Source organism: Cotesia typhae, unplaced genomic scaffold, assembly GCF_013202065.1.
Source record: "Cotesia typhae breed Kobodo isofemale line unplaced genomic scaffold, CoteBio_Ctyphae scaffold_91, whole genome shotgun sequence".
NCBI lineage: Eukaryota > Metazoa > Arthropoda > Insecta > Hymenoptera > Braconidae > Cotesia > Cotesia typhae.
Window position 1 is genome coordinate 1,524,834 of NW_027423781.1, and position 23,890 is coordinate 1,548,723.

General features: G+C 31.7%; 2 protein-coding genes and 1 long non-coding RNA gene across 7 annotated transcripts in view; 2 read left to right on the forward strand and 1 right to left on the reverse strand.

Annotated features, from left to right (window-relative positions):
• Positions 1-3,318: 3,318 nt before the first annotated feature.
• The window catches only part of LOC141537394 (uncharacterized), a 38,863-nt gene continuing 18,291 nt past the window's right edge, over positions 3,319-23,890 (reverse strand). For both annotated transcript variants that reach the window (XR_012480915.1, XR_012480914.1), the window contains exon 3: positions 3,319-3,442. This is a non-coding gene — a long non-coding RNA (uncharacterized LOC141537394). The remainder of the gene's footprint in view (positions 3,443-23,890) is intronic.
• On the forward strand, positions 7,299-8,952 carry LOC141537411 (uncharacterized). Its single transcript, XM_074258397.1, has one exon. The coding sequence runs from the start codon at positions 7,353-7,355 to the stop codon at positions 8,883-8,885; it is 1,533 nt and encodes a 510-aa protein (XP_074114498.1). The 5' UTR covers positions 7,299-7,352; the 3' UTR covers positions 8,886-8,952.
• LOC141537361 (uncharacterized) overlaps positions 19,691-23,890 on the forward strand; it is a 34,364-nt gene continuing 30,164 nt past the window's right edge. The window contains exons 1-2 of one of the 4 annotated variants that reach the window (XM_074258309.1): positions 19,691-19,853; positions 22,338-22,901. The gene's annotated coding sequence lies outside the window, so the exon portion shown is untranslated. The other 3 variants (XM_074258311.1, XM_074258312.1, XM_074258313.1) reach the window with 3 other exon arrangements.

The following is a 23,890-nucleotide window of genomic DNA, read 5'->3' on the forward strand; positions in this document are numbered from 1 at the left end:
AGTACAAAAAGGTCCTGAGGTAAAAGGAACAAGAATAGCGAAAATGAATTTTAGTTAAAAAAAAAAACTAAAACTCAAGTTAAGAATAGAGGTAAAAAGAAAACTTTTCGAGTTTCTACTCCAAAGCCGTGAGGCCGTGGGGTAAAGAAAGGGGGTAAAATGCACCAGGTGGATATTGCTCGTACACTTTGACAGCGGGTCTTCACATCCTACTCGCAACACTGGCTGTCATTACTAGGGTAAGGAAGTCTCAAATTGTCCATTTTATTTTTCTATTTTAGATAATAAAATCTTCAAAAAATATCGAAATATTGTACGTTGCCTTCTAAACATCCTATTTTGTCGTGATATACCTCAAAAGTTCGATTTTAACTCAAAAATCTTAGAAATTAACTACCATTTGCGAGAAACAGCGCCATCATGACATCTAGCGGTGATTTTTAGAACTAAAAATTTTTTTCTGCCTAAATAATTAATTTTAGTGTCTTGTTTTGAAAAATAGGGTCAGTAGGAGGATAAGAACTGTCTATTTCATTCGAAATGAAAAAAAAAATTTTTTTTTGTCTTAATTCGACTTAAACGTTTCAAAAAGATCGAAAATTACTGTAAAATCGATATAAAATATCAAGAAGTATTTAATTTAATAGAAAAAACTTGGAAATTAATTTCTACATGCGAGAGGAAACAGCGCCATTTGGCAACCTGGCGGTGACTTTAGGAATTAATTTTTTTTTTCCTTGTTATGATTCCAGGAAACTTATAATGGGAAAATTTTTTAGTTATCATGAATTTAGATAAAAATATGACATATAACATGGATAAATTCGTGTAAGAAAATGAGTATATAAGGCTAAAAGCATATCCCGTGTCAAAAATACCCTTAAGCTCAAGATGATTTTTATTTGTGATAATCCGGATAGTCTAAAAAAAAAAAAAAAAAAAAAAAAAAAGTCCCTTGAAAAGTGTCAAGAGTTGCTGGTATTTATTTAACTCTTAGCCTTTTTTTTCCATTTTTTTAACTGTCGTGGCAAGATCTCGGTGCTTTTCTCGCGACAGTTGACGTAGACACCAATGAAAATAAAAATAAAAAATGAAAGTAACGAATGTAACGAAAGAGGAGGTGAAGATTGCTAAGAATTTCCGTCCTTTGACAAATTATTATTCTGTCATATGTGTATGAGCTTTTTTAATATTTCAAAGCTTTTTTTTTTTTTTAAATAATTTTTTTTTTTTTTTAAATGAAATTCTGCAGATATATTTTTAATGAAATAACTTCTAACTGTTATCTGTAAATTTTCTACATACGAACAATAAAAGGTTGTTCTGTTTAGTTAAGCTTTGAATAGGCTCACAAGCATAAACATTTATGTGAATTTTAATGTACAAAGTTATGATATAATAAAGTTAGTATAAACAGGTAGAATTAAATTTAAGAGGCCGTGATAAAATCTAATATAAGGTTGTGCTCTCATAAGTTGTATGAGTTGATAAATATGCACATACACGTACTATGAGCGTACGCTGTTGTAAACCGGGGCATTAATATCTAATTATCGCTAAGAACGTCTGAGGAAGTTGGGCGCTTTATGTGTAATGGGGTAAAACAGACACTTGTTATCCTTGTTTCTAGTTTGTCGGTGAAAGTGAGAACGATGCCCGAATGATCTAACAGTTAGTGCTTACGATCTTAGCTGAGATTTATATTAGACTATTGTAGTTAATATCCTCGAGATTTAAGACCCAGGTTGTTAATCTTATTGTCTGCATTGGTTTAATTAATACACCAACTTACTTCAATAAATCTAGTATATATATATATATATATATATATATATATATATATATATATATATATATATATATATATATATATTTTTTTTTAAGTTTTAAAGAGAATTATAATGGATAACAAGTGATTTTTATATTTTAAATTTAGTATTTAAGTCGCGCCATTAGAATTGTTGAGTAGCGCCATCACGCGGTAAAATTAAAAAGTACTAATTTTGGCATGGTCAGTTTTAAAAACAAAAATATACAGGCGTCTTATTAAATTTACGTTGTAATTAATTTTCTATTATTCAGTTTTCTAAAGTGACGTCATTAAAATTGTTAAGTGGCGCCATCGCACGGTAAAATTAAGAAATAATAATTTTGGCGTTGTCAGTTTCTAAAATAAAAAGATACAGCTTTTTTCTATCATCCAATAATAAATTTTTAGTTATAATAAATAAATCCGTTCTATATTAGAGTTTTTGAGATTTCCGAAAATATTATTACATGATCCGATAAAATTTGATAGATATTTATAAGCAAATTGCAGACACAAGCATGATCATAGCTGACCCAGGAGCTTAAAAGATGAAACCGTGACTGGAGAGTAAACTAGGTAAGAACAGAAAACAGACTAGAAAATTTTATTGTCCTCCGTACGTCGCTCGGTATGCTCGTAAATACCTACATGAATAAATGCATCAGAATATGTCATGCTCTTTACTTATACAAGTAGAATGACCTTTTTTTTTATCTTCCTCCTCGACTTATCCTCATCCTCATTCTTATTCTTATTGTTATTATTGTTATTATCTTTGTTATTATAAGAGGGTCTTTTCACCAACTAGCTAATGTATCTCTCTACGGTTGTTCAAGCGAATGACACGCATAAACCCACGGATCTTTTATTTTAGAGGGCACTTTATGTAATATATATTTATTCATCCGGACTACCGAGTGTGTACGGCCGCTACAGAAGATGACAAGACATTTAAATTCAAATATAATCTTGGTTAAGCTTACATATGCGCATACATGGACTTGCTTTGTAATTTTTTTGCATAGTAATTTATCTTTTCTCTCTTAGTCTTTTTTTTTTGCTCGAATAATTGCCTAGGTGGGAAAATTGTTGATAAATATGCAAATTAATAATACCTAAAGTGTCCCAGCATGCAAAGAAAGAAAAAAAAAATTTTTTTTAGTTTTAAAAGTCACCGCTAGGTGGCCAAGTGGCGCTGTTCACTCTCGCATGTAGAAATAAATTTCTAAGGTTTTTCGTCTATTTTGGTAATTTTTGGGTAATTTCGTGTGGTTATTGATATTTTCTATCATTTTGGAAGTTTTTAAAAATTTTTTTGACACTCAATAGTCACATTTTATCGATTAAAACCATATTTCTATTATTTTTTCATCAAATACTTCAATTAAATCCGTGAGTTTAATTAATTAGGCTGGAAAAGATTTCAGTTCGAAAAATCAACGCTAGGTGGCCAATTTATATAATTTTATTTAATAAAGTAGAAAACTTACCTTTACCCAAGACATCAGAAACAAACTCGGCGACAATCTCCGTGAGGAACATCGTGACAACTGATTCAAAAGTTTAATCTTGTCGCTTGTAGCCTTAGTGCTTCCGGCGAGCACCTCCACCTCTATTCTGGAAAGGGTTCACCTGAAACATCCCGTCTTTAGCAAACTTCCAGGTATGTTGTACCAATAATTAACTTGGAAAAATGACCTGCCGAGTTAACTTCTCGGTACCTTGGCGCCCAACTAGTTAACCAACTATCTAAACTGATTTTTTACTCAAAAGATCTACCGTAGATTGCCTTAAGAATTCTTTCATCTTATCATTTCGTTAAAAGTTTGTTATTTCAGGAAATTTTCAATTTAAGGAAGTTTATTATTCACACGGTATATTTATGAAGACAATTTTAACATACCGAGACAGTTATTTATTTTATTTCACATTGACAATGTCCAAAAAAATTAATTAAAACTATTTAATAATAAACATAATTTATAATAAACATTTAAATAATTTTAATATGTCTATATTTGATTAAATATATCTAAAATAGAACGGCTGTAGTTTTTTGTTTCGATAACTGACAATGCCAAAATTAGTATTTCTTAATTTTACCGTGCGATGGCGCCACTTAACAATTCTAATGACGTCACTTTAAAACAACTAACTGATGAAAAATTAATTACAACCTAAATTTAGTAAAAACGCCTGCATATTTTTGTTTTTAAAACGGACAACGCCAAAATTAGTATTTCTTAATTTTACCGTGTGGTGGCGCTACTGAACTTAAAAAAAAAATATGAAATTACTGAATTATTATGTGAAAGGTAGAAAAAATAGTGAATTTTATTTATAAAACTTGCATATTACTTGTTAGAGCTCAGTTTCTCTTTGTTTTCCAAAGACTTGGGAGGAAAATATATAAATATTAGCAGCGAACCGGAATAAGTGTACAATGGAACAACAAGTTTGCATAGGACAGTATAAGGTACAAGATATAAGCTGGTTGTTATATTAGAAAGCCACTGGATCTCAGACAGGATCCCTCTACTCTATATACAAATGTATAAATATATACCGAGTGGTATGAAGGGACATGAAGGGACATGTAGTAGATATAGAGGGCTAGGGCACCCGAGACAGTCCCACTACCTCAACAGTAGTTATGGAAAATATACTGTGGCATAGAAACTTTTTGCTTCAAACAATGGACGCTAAGATAAAACAATGACGTTCTTGTAATGTCACTGTAATGCCTCAGGACACTTTTGTAGTTTTGCGTAATGTTACTTCAAGTCGTAATTGAGAGTCACAATATTTTACTGAACAAGAGTTCAGATCTCCATTAATTTGCCGTGATATTTTTTTCTTAAGAATTATTTTAAGTTTAATAAAAAAAAAAAAAAATTGTGACGTAGACAAAATCTAATTAAACACAATTTAGTAAGAAATGAATTTTCTTGGTTCAATACTCCATTAAATAAGTTAAAGAGAAGAAAAAAAATATTAAAGGTTCATTACACCCGGCTGGCTCTCAGTACAATGACGCAATTTCAAGGCGTCTCGGGCGAGAAAAATTATTTGTCGTTGTCAAGACGCTGTTTCTTTAATTCGAGCTTGAGAAAAAAAAAAATAATTTAAATATCGAAATTTATTACAGTGATAATAGTAGAAAATTTTTAAACGTTTTTGAACTAGTTTAATTTAAAAAATAATTTTGCCGTAAGATAGAAATTTAAATTCGTAAAAATATTTTTAAGCAATACAAAGTAGTAAATTACTAATTTCAATTACAAAGAAATATTACTTTGACGTTTGAAAAGAAAAAAAAAAAAAGTTACATTTGTGAGTTACCATACATTAAATACCTTACTAATATATATATATACCACAGCATATATGTGAATATAGAGAAATGTAAAATACAAGAGGGTTAAATTTATTTCAGTGGCTCGTATTTTGCCGCAGCACTTCGCTCGCCACTCGAATAAATGTGCTACCTTTATTCTCTCTCTCGTGGTACTCTATACACCCCCGCCCTTATATTCACAAATATATATATAAATGTGAGTATTTTATACCTAAAACGTAAAGAATTTTAATGAGACTTTGTGAGCGATCCTATCAGTTAAACTCAATTACCCATGTTTGTTGAATAACTTTATTTTTCACAAGGTGCAAGTCTGCATTTCATAACTACTCAACTGTAATTTATAATTTATAGTATTACTTAATCGAATTTTGATCAAAACCGCTATCGCATCATTGTCATTATTATTATTATTATTATTATTATTATTATTATTATTATTATTATTATTATTATTATTATTATTATTATTATTATTATTATTATTGTTATTGTTATTATTAGCATTATTAGCATTATTAGCATTATTATTATTAATGCAAAATTTTCGCTTTTTCAATGTTAAAAAAAAAATTAATAATAAAATTTTTTAATTATTATTATTTTGGCACTAAAATTTGGCAAATATTTTTATATTTTTGTTTACTCAGTAAGTTACGAACATAAACATCAATAACAGTGACAATCTTCATGCATATACCCAAGATCCTGGCATAAATCTAAAACCGGAAATGTGAGGGCGTAACCCTTGATCTAAACTCGAAATCCCAATCCAAATCCGAATCTCAATCACAATCCCCTATTCTACTCCTTAGCCGCATCCTGAAGGATAAAGGACAATAGAGCAGTTGTCAACGCGGAGTTCGCACAGTCAGTATAGTACACACGCGTGAAAATCGGCTCACCTTAACTCAAAATGGCTTTATGCCAATTCCATCGGATATTAGCATGGAAATGGACTCTGATTTGCGATACCCGCTAACTCGAACCGACAGTCCAGTCTGACTCTGCGTTGCCCATTTGTACCTCCTGTGAATCAATTAATTGGATATTCAAGCTATTTGTTGTTTTGTTCAAAATAACTGAACAAATGAAAATTCGATCCTGGTTTTTTGCAGGGACCTAGGGGATATTTTTCTAGGGAGAGTTTTTAAAGAAACAAGTTAATCGGTCGATTAGTTCTAGAGTTATAGTCATTTTAAAATTCAGGACACAACCCAAAGCGCGGCAATAAATAAATAATTAAATTGCAATTTATGGGTTAAATATTGAAGATATGAAAAAATTACAAGAGACCTTTTTTGTAGAAAATTTAATACTCTATCAAAAAGATATCTTGTAATTTTTTCATATATTTGATTTTAGAGCCAAAATTTGGATTTTAATAGAAAAATACAAATTTTAACGTGTCTAAGCTTTAACACTATTATAATTCATAGTAATAATAGTAATTATAGTTATTATACTAACAAAGGGATCGAAATATAAATCTCGAACCAGGAGACACTTTAATGGATTTCCATAGACTGACCAAGTGATAGTATGGACGATACCCGTGAGAGTAATAATCAAGCTCAAGTGCTTTTGTCCACACAAAGGCTTAAAAGCACTCGGTCTCCCCACTTCAACTGCAATCTCCCTTCCCTACCTAATTCTCCTTCTACTTCTCTCTCTCATCCCCTCTCCTTTCCCTTTCACCTAGCACACTCGCTAAATTAATGTGTAACGTCATATCTCTCTCCACCTGCTGTTTATACTCACCAGTTTTGTTTTTAAATATAATTATTTTCCAGCGTATTCATTTTCAAACTAATTTCATTCCCCAAAATAAAAAATTTTATTTATTTATTTATTTTTTATTTTTTTTTATTCTTTGCTACGTTAATTGAATTGACGTGTAAATAGAACGAATTTTAATTGAATTATTTTTTTAGTTGGATTTTCATATCACTAACTTAATTTGGATTTTAAGAATGATGGATAAATCAATGAGTTAGTTTAATTTTTTTTTTCTGGTTAAAATTAATTGGTTAATTTAAAAAAAATTTTTTTAATACAATTTTCTTAGCGGGAAATTTAAAAAAATTTTTTTTTTAAATAAACGCTTATTTTAGCAAGCCAAAAAATTAATAAAAAAAATTAACGCTTATATAATAAACGACGTAAAAATAAATAAAATAAAAAATGAATCAATCATCACTCCGAACATTCCGCTTGACTGATCAAACAATAAGTCAAAGCATAGAATCTCTCGGAGTTTTTATCCAATACATAACATCTTTAATAACCGACTACCAAACAGGCTTAAAGAATTTCTACAATGATTACCTGACATTAGTAGAGATGAAGTTAACTCCAAACGTGACCTTCGCTTTGTTCCGTAAAGCCGACAGCGTCTACTTAAAACTGATCTCATCCCTGGAGAAATTCGTGGCAGCTTTGCGTAAAGACCACTTTGAAACAATACAACTAGCAAGAGATCTGCAGAGAATGCACTCGGAGCGCCGGCAGCTTGCGGAGCAGAAGAACGACCGTAACAAGCCGCAGCTGATTGCGAAGATCACCAACATCTCGAAGGAGTTCACCAAGCTGGCGAACGACTACCAGGAGAGGATCAACAACTTCCTGCGGCTGCAGAGCAACCTGGCGGAGCAGGTAATAGTCTACAACTCGTTGTCCAAAAAGACGTTCTACATCTCGCTGAACAACGACTACAATGAGTTCTTGGATCTTCTGGGGATTACTCAGGAGAGCGGCTTGCTGGAGATGATCAACCGCAACTTCATCAATGAGTTCACCAACAAAATCGACTCGCTGGATGACGACGCGTTGGTAAGTATCCTTCCGCTGGATTCTCTCGATCCAGAGCAGAATCAGCCGAATCAGCCGACTCAGCCGAGACAACCCACCCAGCAACAACGGAAGCACTTCAATCTCCACGTTGTCAACCTGGTGTCGCTGATCAACGTCCAGGATTTGCCGAGAGACAAAGTCGTGATGATAGAAGACGACAAGGTCATCAAAATCCTGCTCCAGACCGTCAAGACACAGTTGTTCAACAAGTTCAACACCTGGCAAGACAAGTTCTTCAGTCTGCCCTTGTACGGACAATTCATTCAGACCTTCCAGCATTTCTTACTACCCAGATCCGCGCAGCAGCCAGACCCACACCTGGAACTCGAAAGGATAGCCAGAGAATTGGTTGAAGGTCACAGAAGGTTGTCCTCCGTTCGCAGGCTCTACGCGATAGACGACGTTGTCAATATCGACAAGAATGATGCCAATAGGAAAGACTTCCTTAAAAATTGGTTCACCTGGACCAGGATTGTCTATCTCTACAACTGCTTCGAGACGGAACAAAAAATTGAGAAACTGAAAGCACAATTGGACGTTAACCCCCACGAAATTCATAAGTTCAAGTTGACCTTCACTCATGATAGTATTTTGATTTACTTGTATGGAGAGTGCTTGGCCAAATTGAAACCTTCTGTTGAGCCTGATGATATTGATCTTCATAATATTCGGGAGATTTTCCTCGCGAGGTACAAAGAATTCGTTGTTCAGAAGGTCAAGGTTCTTGCGATGAAACTTAAGAATTCGACCAGTCCAAGTGAACAGTTGCGACGGATTATTTATGAAGAAGCAGAAAAGATTGAAGGGATGCAAATTAATTCGATCGAAGCCTATAATGAACTGCAGAATATTTTCCAACAGTGATTTTAAGTTTGATTTTGATTATAGAGATATTTTAGAAGATTTGAAATAATTGAGAAAATTAATTTTTTGCTAAGTTCTCTAAAAGGGAATTTTAATGTTTTAAATTTAGTTTCGTTATTCAATTTATCTATCAGTTTAATAAAAGTTACTGAAAAAAATTAAATTCAAAATTTAAATTTCCCGCTCAATTAGTGACGTCATTAGAATTTTTGAGTGGCGCCATCGCGGGGTAAAATTAAAAAATATTAATTTTGGCGCTGTCAATTTTTTGAAACAAAAAGAATACAGCCGTTTTAATAGATATATTTAATTAAATATAGATATATTGTAATTTTTTATTAAAAAAAAATTAATTATTTTTAAACTTTTATTATAGTAAGAAAACAAACCTTAAATATGGATAGCATAAAGCCAAATTTAAACTTCACACTCTCAAAGCTTCCCATAGAAGCCAGCGTGTTATCTTTAGAGCGGTTCGTCACAGAAGTGCGATCTTTCCTGCGCAAGTTCCGCACTGGCTTCGAAACCCACTTCGACAACTACCTAACTGAAGTCGAGAAGCGAACCCTGCCGTTAGTGCCCATCACAACATTCCGCAAAGCGGACAATACCTTCATCAGACTAATGGCGTCGCTGAAGAAATTCGAAGCTGCTTTGCGCGAGGATTTCTTTGAAACTAAAGCAGTCGCCCGAGACCTTCAGTCCGTCCACAAGGAGCGACTCGAAATAGCCGCCAAAAGAAACAACAAAAACGCTGCGCAATTGATCGCTAGGTTCAACAGCACCTCCAAGATCTTCAAACAACTAGCCCAAGACTACCGCGACAGCATCACCAATTTCTTCCAGTTGCAAAGAAGCCTGGAGGAAATGATCATCATCTACACTTCGTTGTCCGGAAAGAGCTTCAAGATCTTCATGAGGAATGACTATGAGGAGTTCCTGGAGCTTCTGGGGCTGGAGGAAGCTGAAGGGTTTGCTATCAAGATCAGCAGAGCTGCTGAATCTGTTAAGAAGTTCAATGACAGGTTGGTGCAGGAGTTTAGGAAGAATTTGGACTTGTTGGATGAAAGCAAGCTGTTGGAAGTTATCAAGCCTGATATTCTTGATCTTGAAGCTCCAGAACCAAGACCTAGAACTGGAACTGGTTCTAAACTTGCATCTAGTCCTACTTCAACTTTTGAACCACAACCTAGATCTAGTCCCGCATCTACTTTTGAACCTAGACCAAGCTCTTCACCACAACCGACTGAAAATCCTTCGGATGAAAATCGACGACGTGAAATTCGGAAAAGAAAACGAGTTGATGATAATACTGATCAGGTTCCAATTGTTCAAAAGAAAAAGGGTCAATTTGATATGAATATTGATGACCTAATAACATCAATAACACCTGAATCATTGATCATGTTTGAAATTGTTGAAGAGAACACACCTATTAAACAAGTTAATATCTTGTTGGAGAAAGCCAAATATTCCTTGAATAACTGGAACAGTTTATTGCTAGATAGATTCAAAAATTTGAACTTCTATGGAGATTTCGTCGCGATTACTTCAAATTTCATGCTCCCAAATTTGTTAACCAATCAAAATGTCGACTTTGAATTGAAGAAGGTGAATGATAACCTGCTAATAACTTACGGAAAATTGTTTAATGATGGTAAAGTCCACGATATAACTGAAATTTTGAAAATAAACAGTATGGAAAAAAGGGAAGCTAAAAATGAGTTTCTGAAGAATTGGTTGGCTTGGAATAAGATGATCCATTTGTACATGTGCTTTGAAATTAGTAAAAACATTACTGAATTGAATATAAATTCTGTGAATAATCCAGATGAGGCTGATCTACGGATTTTGGAACTTACGGAACAAAGTATTGTGAGGTACTTGTACGAACAATGTGTGAAAAAAGTGGAAAATACTGTGGGAGCTTCTTATGATGAAATTGAAGAATTAAGGCAAGCGCTGATGGATGTGTATAAACGCGGAGTTATTCAGAAGTTTAAGCTGTTTAAAATGAAACTTAAATTTAAGTTTAATCCTGATTCAAATCTAGAGAGAGTTGGTTATAAAGAGTCGGTTAAACTCAAAAATATTTCCAAATTGTACGATGATTTGGTCAATGAGCCGAAAAATATTTTTGATTATTAATTTTAAGAACTTTTAAATTATCAAAATTTTTATTAAGAAAATTGATATATTTTATTTTTGATCAATTTTTTTGGATAAATTCTTCATGATTTTGATCACTTGCTACCCCAAGACCTTCAAAATTTGATCAGAAAGACCAAAGAAGAATTTTTAACTTATATACCCGGGAAATTTCTTACCACATGCGAGAAACTAGCGCCAATTCGCCATCTAGCGGTGACTTTTGGTACTAATACTTTTTTTTTTTTTTTTTTGCCTAACTACTTAAATTTGAGGTCAGAGAATAGAAAATAAGGTTAGTTCCGTGAATAGATGATTAGTAGATAGTTATTTCGATAAAATTCAACTCCAATGTCACGAAAAAATGAACCAAGTTTGTAAATTGCGAAAAATTACAATAATTACCTAAAAATTTAGAAAATTCTTACCACATGCGAGAAGCTAGCGCCACTGCGCCACCTAGCGGTGACTTTCAGAAGTAATTTTTTTTTCTTTTTCTGTGTACTTTAGGTAATATTCTGTCGAAATATGAAACTAATAATGCAGAACAAAGACTTATTAATCCGAATAAGCCGTACGGCGAATCGAGCACGCTATCAAGGGCACGGAATAATCAAACGAGCTTCAGGTCTAATAATATATTCTGGACGAAGAGCAGGGCCACTCAAACAGAACTCGGATAATCGATCAATAATTCAACACAGCCAATCGTGACGGGCAATTTACCCCACTGTATAAATAACGCAGTTAACTATTTTGCATGCATTACATCTCGAGTTTGTATCATCAGACAACCCTCCTAATTTGACGCACTAGGTTGTACGGCCCACGGCGTCGCCCGGGGAATTCCTTTCTCTATCACTCAAGAATATTGTCGGTAGATGCTTTTGTAACGATAGTATCTTCTCGATATTATTAGACGTGATGATAATTGTAACAATACTTTGTGATATCATTATCTTAATGATTCACTGATAAAATATAACGACGTTGGATTTTTTTATGGGATATACCTAACTGTTATATATTAATGTCTATTTTTATTAAATTAAAATTAAGTAAGAAAAATTTTGTCTCGAGGGTACGTAATTAAGAAAAGACCTTATATCTCGTGAATTATTGACATTTTTGAAGATATAAGCTCATCCTGACATTACACTCGGCAAGAGCTTTCATTTGAGTACCCACATTCATTTTTCATATATTTTATATATTTATATATATTATATATATATGTATATATGAAAAATATATGAAAAATGCATGTGGGTACTCAAATGAAAGCTCTTGATGAGCTTAACATCAGGATGAGCTTATATCTTTAAAAAGGTCAATAATGAAGGAAGTAGAGTGCTATTTAATAAAAATTTATTATTTAACAAAGCAAAATTTGAATATAAATTATTGTCGGAGGAAATGAAATTTATCTCGATTTTGTAATAAAAATAAAAAACCTCCTCAAAGAAGTGTTCAAAGATTTATTCTTCTAGGATGCAATTGTATCGAAGTTGACACCTTTTTATCATCTTGTTATTTATCCTCACGAAGCAATAAACGGAGAATATTCCCTCTTGAATTGGTAGTATGCATGTAAGCTATTTTTTTTTTTTTACAGCGATATCGACAGTGTCGAAAAGGATATAAGAAATTCTAGATCGAGGGACAAAGGACTGAAAATAGTGCCCGAGATCTTTCCTCATGCTTGAGAAACAGAGCTTGGAAAGGATAAGCATAAGAGTAGCGCAAAAGAAAGTTTAAGATTGAATAGTGGACGAAGAATGCCTTTTTATCGGGTACAACCCAATTGCCATTCTATTTGAGTAACACCCTGTGACGTACTTTTTTGTCTTCTTGTACTTTACTGGAGTCCTAATCTAGTGGAAACTACCGGGGTGCCGATTTGTGGGTACCCGGAGCTATTGAGGATTCCTTTAAGCCGACAAATGCTGCTTATTTCGATGTCAAAGACAAAAAATGTCTCCTGATAAATACTGAGAAATACTTCGAGGTATCAATTGGAAACAATAGAGAGTTTGCATTTATTTAATATCGATAAAAATTTATTTTTAAATTAATTAATATTATGTCTATATTTAATAAAATACATTTTAAAAAACGGCTGCATCTATTTTTTTAAAAAAATTGGCACTGCCAAAATTATTAGTTTTTAATTTTACCGTAAGATGGCGCCACTTAACAATTCTCATGGCGTCACTAATTGCCCGGGAAATTCAAATTTTTAATTTAAATTTTTTGCAGTATCCTTCATTAAATTTATAAATTATAATGTATCCACTATAATAATTTGAAAAATAAATTTTTTTTCTATATAAAAACAACCTTAATGTTTTTTTTTTTTAATAATAAAACTAATATAAAAGTCAAGTTATCAATATCTCCCGTCGTTTTTAATTTGAAATCTCGAGCCTAGATATCTATCTCAAGATGTTAAGACAAGACTTATTTAATATAAGAAACGGCGTTATCGCCCGGAGGGTATCACGATTACACAATTCATGGGAGCTCTTTCTTCTTTGTCTTCATTATTATTGTTATTTTTATGAATTACAAAGTGATTGCACAAAATTAATAAATATTTATTTAAAAATTAATATTTACCGATTTATCGAATTTTATTAAATTTTTGAATGTTCAAACCGCAATAACTTTTGAACGGATAAACCGATTTTCACGCGGTTGACGGCATTCGACGCAGTTTTATCAGCCTTATGTAGAATCATCAAGTTTTTATTAATCGCACGCGGAATTTTAAAGGAATTTTAAAGTAATTCAAAAAACCACTTTTTTTGGTTTTTTTACGACAATGATAACTCACGAATGAATCAACCGATTTTGACCGGGCTGACGGCGATCGACGTGGTTTTTCCATGGCAAGAGCTAAGTAGTTTTTGGAATCGATCGGTAAAGCCGTTTAAAAGTTATTTTAAAAAAACCAAATTTGGAAAAATTTTTTTTTTCAGTTTTTTGGAAATTCCTCAAAATTGACTTGTACAAATCGGTCCAAATTGTATTTCTAAGCTAAGTTTGGCCAAGGTCTTTCAAATGACGCCAACCGCGATGTAATCGGTCCAGCCGTTCAAAAGTTATGAGAGGTTTACTGATGGAAACTCGATTTCCAAAAAATTGAGTTTTTGAAATTTTTTAATTTTTCTTTGGAAAATTAAAAAAAGCCCAAACTGTGGACTTAAATATTGAGAAATGAGAGGCTCTTCTTCAAGAGCAGGACGCTAAAAGATAATACTCGTATAAGAACAAAATAATCGCGGTTGTGAGCCGGATAATAATGAGGAGCTGAGCGAATTTAAAGATAAAGAGTTTTCCTGGTTTTAAAAAAGTTTATAAATCGTTTGTGAATTCTCATTTGAGTTTCAGCAGACGCTTTTCGAAGTACGTGGGTTAAATTTTACCCAGTTAATTTTTTTTTTTTTATTTGCGACCTTGATAATTGAAATTTCTATTATTTTTTATTTGGTGTTTATTTGTCGGAGCAAATGATGAAATAGAATGATAAAAAAAAAGAAAAAAAAATAAGGTAAACTCTGTGACAGCTACAAAGTTTCTCACTAGAGCCAATTGGAATGCTACCAGACGTTTGTTTCCTACTCACGCCTATCTTTATGATACCACGTATGATGGGGCTCTTTTTGTAACAGCACTTCGTCGCTGACTCTAAGCTGATTTTAGTATTAGATACAACAGTTAGTTTGTTATTTTTTTCCCGCCAAGAAATCTTGAGTTGTTGCAATCAATGAATTGGCTGAGAATTTATAATTTTAATTTGAGGTTAAATATTGGAGATATTCAAAAACTATATACACCTTTTTGTAGGAAATTTTATTCTCTACAAAAAAGGTATCTTGTGATTTTTTCGTATCTCTTACCATTTAACCGGAATCTTTATTCAAAGTTAAATTGAGAAAAATTTTTTTAATTAGAGTTTATAATTACAACAATTTTTTTGGTAATTGATCGATTGGTCTAATTTTGGGTAGAGACCTAGGGGACACTTTTCTAAAAATAGTTTTTAAAGAACCAAGTCAATCGGTCAATTAGTTCCGGAGTTATAGTCATTACAAAATTTTAGGCACAACCCAAAGCGCGGCAAAAAATAATTAAATTGCGATTTATGGGCTAAATATAAAAAATATGAAAAAATTGTAAGATACCTTTTTTGTAGGGGACTAAATTTTCTATTGAATAAGTCTTATGATTTTTCCGTATTTCCAAAACTAAATCCAAAAATTGAGTATGAAATTTTTGATAAAATAATTTCAATTTTCTGGAGATCGGTATGCTTACGGTTGATAAATTTAAGGTAGCTATTCTAGTTGTAGCATGGAATGTCAATGGAGAAGTTGTAGGTGGGTATCGAAAGTGAAATAACGATCCATGAATTGCGTCCAAATGATGTATTGAGTGTTGTACTCTGTAGACGGTACCTTTTGTGTCCACTATCGTTCCAATCAATAATTTTGAGATATTGCCAGAGTCCTTTGAGTCATATAAGGTTTTCCATGTAATAGAATTCCGGTTAATTGTCGGCATTCTTTAAATTTTTTAATTTATATTCGATTTTAAAAAATTAAATTGTAAGTCTCAATTAAGGGACACCAAACAGTATCTTTTACGAAGTCACAGTAATGCGATTCTTGTTTTAATAATATGCGCACTCGAGCTTCGTCAAGTGACACTCTACACTCTGTACTTCCAAGTATACAAGTACGTGCTCAGAATACTCATCGCTGTTTAGTATTAGTACTGATCCTCTAGTTGATCTACAGTAACAGTAACAGCTACAACGGTACCGTATGCTCCGTGTCTACTAATTGTTGCCCGGACAATGAGTTGACCAAGTCCAATGTAACTTTTACAATTAAACAATGTTGTAATACCACATCAAACCTTTTGATTCGCCCAAATAAATCTTACCCTACTTGTAACTTTTGATCGGCTTGACCGATCCTCTCGCGGTTGGCGCCATTTGAAAGAGCTCAGCCAAACTTAGCTTAGAAATACAATTTGGACCAATTTGCACGAGTCAATTTTGAGAAATTTCCAAAAAACTGAAAAAAAAAATTTTTCCAAATTTGGTTTTTTCAAAATAACTTTTTAACGGCTTTACCGATCGATTCCAAAAACTACTCAGCTCTTGCCATTGAAAAACCACGTCGATCGCCGTCAGACCGGTCAAAATCGGTTGATTCGCTCGTGAGTTATCGTTGTCGAAAAAAAACCAAAAAAAGTGGTTTTTTGAGTTACTTTAAAATTCCTTCAAAATTCCTCGTGCGATTTATAAAAATTTGAAGATTCTACATGAGGCTGATAAAACTGCGTCGAATGCCGCCAACCGCGTGAGAATTGGTTGATTCGTTCAAAAGTTATTGCGGTTTGAAAATTCAAAAAATTGTGTTCTGTGAAACTTTTATCAGACTTTTGAGCTCAAAGAGCTCAAAAACATAAAAAAAGCTATCTCTTTGAGCTAGGAGAGCTCAAAATAACCCTTAAATTGTATTTTTTAGCTCAAAAAGTTCAAAAACATCAGATATGCAATTTTAAACGCCTTGGTAAGAAATTGGCGGGAAAATTTACGGACTTTTAAGGTCAATTGTTTTTTCAAATTTTTGAGTTAATTATCAAAAATAGAAAAAAATTATAAGAGACCTTTTTTGTTTAAAATTAAATTCTCTACAAAAATCCTTTATAAAAATTTCATTAAACTCCATAGTTCCCAAGTTAGAGAAATTTTAAAGTCAAAACCTCCAAAAATTTTGAAAAAAAACCCAAAACTGAAGAATTTTTTGGAATTTACGGCTAGTTAAAATTTTATTTTTCAAAACTTTAAAAGTTTATCTCACAGGAAATAAAATTTCCTACAAAAAAAGTCTGAAAAAAATTTTCAATTAAGAAGATATTAATTTGAAGCTCCAAAAGTCGAAATTTATCACGCAACAAAACGTTTGAATGATGAAAATACAAATAATTACATAATAACAGTTGATTCGTTGATTGAATTTCCTGCTACACCCAAAAAAACATCGGGAATCTAAAACGGGGAGTCTTTAAAATAATTACTCAGCGTTCCGTGTCAGCAGATGCCCATTTCGTTCACATTTAACCTTTGGCTCAATAAAATCCTTTTAAAAAAAAAATAATAAATAATAAAAAAAATTTTTTTTTTTTTTTTTTTTTTTTTTCGGGTGATAAGCACACACACACACACACACACACACACACACACACACACAAAACGTTCAGTTATATTCATGAATAGGGTGTAAATAATTAAATTCTCGGGCTGTAATGTGAGCATTAATTGGGGATAAATTGAACAAGGTTTCATCGATTACAACGTTATTATGCCGCTCAATAAATAATTACTCGGAACATTCTGCAATTTAACATGATAAATTCATCGTTTTTTTTAATTGGAAAAATTTTTGTTTTTAATTGATCAGTTTTACGCAATTTAATTAAAAATTAAAAAAAAATTTTTTTTTGACAAAAAAAATTAACTTAAAAATTTTTTTTTGATATTAACATATAAATATTTATATCAAGGCATATAAGGTATGTAAGAGGTAAAAGGGTAAACATATTCGAAACTCATGTTATGTAAAATGCCTTTGAGGGATAATTTCGGGTTGAAATAGCTTTACTGCATTTTATTATCATTCGTCTTCTTTAAATTAAATATTCTAATATTTCTTGCTCTAATAATCTTACACATTAAAGGCAATATTTATTTATGAGTTTTCTTAGTATATATATGTTTAAAAAAATTTCCAAAATTTTTTAAAAAATTTCTAAAATTAAAAAAAAAATTTCTAAAATTTTTAAAAAAATTTCCAAAATTTTTAAAAACAATAAATTCAACAATTTAATTATTTAACCCTCGCAAACTTTGATAACCCCAACCAAACTTTGCAAACTATAGTAAAATTTTCTCTTTTCCTTGGACACTTAAAACATCGATGAGTTTGAAACCGAGTGGCACTCTGGAGCCGAACCCGTGCTCTGAACTTCCCGGTCCGAAGTTTGACGTTTGCAAACCGTTCGTTTGTCCTTCGTGACTATAACGGGCGTGTAAACATCCAAACTAGTTCTTTGTAGAGTTGTTTGGAACTTGTGTTGGATTGTTCTTTTGAAAATTCCCGTAAAAAAAAAAAAAAAAAATTAAATTAAAATTTTTTCAAAATTTTTTTTTAATTAATTTTTATTTAGAGTCTTAGACCGCTCGGCTAACCTCGCCGGTTTTTATTAAATATTATTTTTGGAAAAAAACATAAAAAAATTATTTTTATTGTTATTTTTTAGATTTTCCAAAAAAACTCAAAATTTTTCAATGATAAACTTTTTTAATTTTTTTTTTCTTTCTTTCATATAAAACCTTGATATTTTCTACAAATATCCTGAAAATTTCAGAATTGTATTTTTTTTTTTTTTTCATGTTGCAAATTGAATTTTTCCTATGTCACATGGATATATTTCTATCATGTTAATAAAGAAAAAATTCCTATTTTTTTTCGCCATTTACAATAAAATAAAATAAAGAGACCTGCTAAAAATATATCAAGTGTTTGATTTTAATACGAATGTAGTAAGCACTTTCTATTTATAAATTGGGAGACAAAAGAAATCAAAGGATCAGAAATTGAGAAAAGAAATAGGGGTGGGGGGAAAACAAGAACAATCTCGCATAAATTAAAGCTACTCTGCTAGTTGGTAGTACTGTAGTACTCTGTTACTTTGTACTCTTCAGAATATAGTCTATACACTACCAGGTAAAGGATATCCTATCCTATTATTCTTACAATGGGGCATTATATTGAGATGCTCCATAATTTACGGCTAAAATATTCTCCAGAATCTAAATCTATAAATAATTAAATAGGAGCTGTAAGCTTTTAGGTACTACTCGATTTTAAGATTAATTATCACATTAGTTATGAGCAATGTTTCGATTTATATTCATTTTTTCAATAAAAATTTTTTTTTTCTGAAAAATCTTTAATTTTTCAAAAAATTTGAAAAAAAAAAAAAAATTCAATTTTTTTTCAAAAAAATTTTTTTTTCAAATTTCTCAAAAAATAATATATATAAATATGTAAAATATATAAAAAATTAATGTCGGTACTCAAATAAAAAGTTTCAAGAACAAAAATAAAAAAAAAAAACCCCCAATAAATGTTTTCTGTAATTTAAAAATTAATTTCCAGTAATATTTAATGAATCCAAGTTTTCTCTCTTCTTAAAAGCAATTTTCTCTGCTCAAGATTTTTTTCTCTTAATTTAAACAAACTTTTTTATTAGTATATAATTATAATAACAAAACAAATTTAAAAATAGAAATAAACACGGTAATAAATGAAAATATTTAACAACTTTTTACGAGGGGGGGGAGGAGGGGTAAAAAAGTTCCGGAAGAAATGTCGAAATGAAGACGAGATGATTCTCGGTTGTTTTTAACCCCTCGTTCACAACGATACCGAGCTTCATTGACTCCCCGCCTACCGCAAGACTGAGCTGGCAACAGAATGAAAGAGAGAAAGAGAGTAATCGCGGATCGGACGCTCCCTCATCTCTGCGCGAACGCAGGCACCAGTACGCCGGCAGCCTCTGAATGGGCTGGAGCTATTTCGAACACGTCGCGCTCGCGGTTATCTTTGTTCCGCGTCACGTTCTTCCGCGACAAATGACACTAGACGGGCTGGTACACGCGGTCCATTTGACACGCCGTACCTGAGTTTGTTCACATTGTTCAAATTGTTCAGCTGTGTTCCTAGAAAGTGGATTGTTCAGGTCAGCAAGTGCTTTGTTCAGAAAAAAAAAACGGGGTTTATTTTTTGCGCAAGTGCTACTTTGTTTATATTTTTTTTGAACAAAGTTTGTTCAATTATTGTTTGAACAATATTTGTTCAAAAATTGTTCAAACAGTGTTTGTTCAAACAATGTTTGTTCAAAAGTTGTTCAAAAATTGTTCAAACAAAGATTGTCTAGTGACTTTTTAAACAATGATTATTGTTTAAAAGTTTGTTCAATGATTGTCCAAACAAAGATTGTTCAGTGATTGTTGACAAAAATGTTGTTCAATGATTTCTCAAACAAAGATTATTCAGTGATTGTTTAAACAATACATTTTGAACAATAATTGTTTAGTTGTTTTCTAAACAATATTTGTTTAATAATTTTTTATAAAAAGTTTGTTCAGTAATTGTTCAAACAAAGATTGTTCAATAATTGTTCAAACAAAGAAAGTGTAGTGGCTTTTTGAACAAGTTTTATTGATTAAAAATTTGTTCAGTGATTGTTGACAAAAATTTTGTTCAATGATTGTTCAAACAAAGATTGTTCAGTGATTGTTTAAGCAACATTTTTCAAGCAATTGATTGTCTCGTTGTTGTCTAAAAAAAATTTATCCAATAATTTTTTAAACAAAGTTTGTTCAAAAATTTTTTAAGTGATTGTTCAAACAAAGATCAACCTAGAATGGTTAAGTGGCTGTTCAAAAATTGTTCAGACAAAGTTTGTTTAAATATTATTAAAAAAAAATTTCAATCTTTGCTTGACAAAGTTCCTTACGAATTTCCTTGCACTACGCAAAATCTGATAACACTAAATAATTTTATCATTTCGTAAAGTAACTTTGTTTCCTATCAAAGCAAACACTATTGCAAAACAAGGTTGTTTGATTGTTTGCTAATTACTCAGAGTTGTTTATACGCGATCAACTTCGAGGAAATAATTGGAATAGTTTCAGGATTAACATTGTTTGCGAGTTTGTAACATTGTTTGTGAACAATGTTGACACATGCATTCCCATCAGAGCTTTTTTCGCAAACAATCACTCGAACAAAGTCTTTGTTCCTTTGTTCCTAAACAATCATTACTCAAAAAAAATTCCTCTCCTTTTTTTGCAATTTTTTAAGCTTACAGATATTGAACAAAAAAATTGTTCAATTGTTCAAAACAATCTTTGTTCCTGAACAATAATTGTTCAAAAAAATCCTCCCACTCATTTTTTTGTCATTTCTTCAAGCCTAAAAAATTGAACAAAAAAAATTGTTCAATTGTTCAGAACAATCTTTGTTCAAAACAATTTTTGTTCAGAACAATGCACCAAAAAATTGTTCAAATCAAAAAATTTTTTTTTTCTCTCGTCTCAGAATTTTTTTTTAAATTCTTTGAAGAATATTAAGTAACAAAATAATTCACGGATCACGTCGATCAGTAGCTTTGTTCTTGCCCATTGAACAGTCATTTATTCACCCTCTTTATCGAAGTTTTGCCGGTAAATGTAAAAAGCGTGTCGCGATCAGCTTACCCACCTTAATAAAAACAACAAAACAAAATCCAATAAAAGACAATCACCGTATCCTTGTTAAACATTGTTTTTTCTCATCTCAGCTTCATTGTATCTGTCTCTATATATATCTAACAGCTTCTATTTCTGACGACACTTTTTTACTCACAGCTTAATTAGACGTGTGTTTGATAGTGAATCGAAAGTGCTACGTCAACTACCTCATACCACTTTTCGATTGTTTATTTTTGTCCCAGCATTTTTGCTCTCATCAGAACAAACAAAAAGTTAACGAGCAGACAAACTGAAATAAATAAACAACTTTTTCCATTCAATCACAAGGTCAAATCGGAAATATATAAATAAATAAATTTAAATCACAACAAACGACATTATTGTTCACTACAATTTGGTGATTATCAAAAAAAAAAAACAAACATCAAAACATTTTTTTTTCTATCGAATGAATCGGATTTCCGCGCTGAGTTTTAATAGGCACCTCCGGGTATATACGCGGGTGATGATTACGTTGAATTAAATCGATTGGTTAATTAATTTGAAAGTTATCTGGTTTACAATGATTAAAATATTGCGCGTTTAACTTAATCTAAACTTGGAATATAAATTCTGGCTAAACGGTTAGAGATATCGAAAAATTGATAAGAACCTTTTTGATAAAGAATAAAATTTCCTACAAAAAAGGTTTCTTGTAATTTTTTCATATTTTTGATATTTACCCCATCAATCGCAATTTAATTTTTTATTGCCGCGCTTTGGGTTGTGCAGTGAATTTTAAAATGACTATAACTCCGAAACTAATCGACCGATTTACTTGAATCTTTAAAAATACTTTTAGAAAAGTGTCCTCTAGGTCCTTGCAAAAGATGAACAATAAACTGTAATTTTAAAAATAACTTTCGCTTATTTAAAGCGTGACCCTTGACATTAAAGTGATTGTAACAATTGGAATTGTCTCGTTGCAGATGAACCACAATCGATATAACTCCAAGGACAAGTAACGTTAAACAGAAGAGCCTCTATCCGGATCTTCCCGTCTGTCTGGTCTCATCTTCGGGGAAACATAAAGCAGAGAATGGAGGATAGTTTAAGGAAAAGTTTAAGTTTTAATTGAAATTCAAGATGTTAGTGTTTGTGCACTCTCGACGTGTTAACATTTAATTGTTAAAGCTGTTTATACACACACACGCACACATATATTTACATATATGTTGGATGCCGAGGGATGCTTCGGTCGAGTTACCGCCGCTACATGTTAACAGAGACACATCAAATGTTCACCGTATATCCATATGCATATATACCTTTAACCTACATATGTATAACCTGTATACGCTCACATGTGACATGTGACATGTGTGAGATGGAATAGAGCAACCAAACAGAAGATGTCTGTAGGTACATGTGTATAGTAATAGTATACAGTGTCGCCAAAACCGTACAGTGGGAAGGGGTAGTAAGTGCGTGTGAGGATTAACCTGTGTGTTGTCGTAAGTGTTCAAACAGCCAAGCGCATCACTTCCGAGCTCGTAAGTTTGACACTTTTTTTTTTATAATAAAAAAATCCAAATTCTGAACAAATAGTGAGAGATACAGAAAAATTGTGATACCTTTTTGATAGTAAATTTAATTTCCTACAAAAAAGGTTTCTTATAATTTTTCCATATCACCAATATTTAGCCCATAAATCGTATTTGAATTATTTATTTATTGCCGCGCTTTGGGTTGTGTAATGATTTTTGTAATGACTATAACTCCGAAACTAATCGACCGATTGACTTGGTTCTTTAAAAAATTTTCGTAGAAAAGTGTCCTCTAGGTATCTACCCAAAATTAGACCAATCTAGCAATTACAAAAAAAAATTATGGTAATTATAAATCCTAATTAAAAAAATTTTGCTTATTTCTCGAAATTTAAACTTTAAATAAAAATTCCGACTAAATGGTATGATATACAAAAAAAATTACAGATCTTTAATAATAGTAAATTAAATTTCCTACAAAAAAGGTTTCTTGTAATTTTTTCATATTTTTAATATTTATCCCATAAATCGCAATTTAATTTTTTAATGCCGCGCTTTGGGTTGTGCAATGATTTTTGTAATGACTATAACTCCGAAACTAATCAACCGATTTTGACCGGGCTGACGGCGATCGACGTGGTTTTTCAATGGTAAGAGCTGAGTAGTTTTTGGAATCGATCGGTAAAACAGTTTAAAAGTTATTTTGAAAAAACCAAATTTGAAAAAAAAATTTTTTTTCAGTTTTTTGGAAATTTTTCAAAATTGTATCGTGCGAATCGGTCCAAATTGTTTTGTAAAGATAAGTTTGGCCAAGCTATTTCAAATGGCACCAACCGCGATGAAATCAGTCAAGCCGTTCAAAAGTTATAATAGATTCAATTTTTGAAAAAAATAATAACTTGCCGAATTTTTTCAAATTTTCAATTTTTCTACCGGGAAATTAAAAAAAAAAAGTATCAATGATCGTGTCACCATATTATCAAAATAATCCGTGA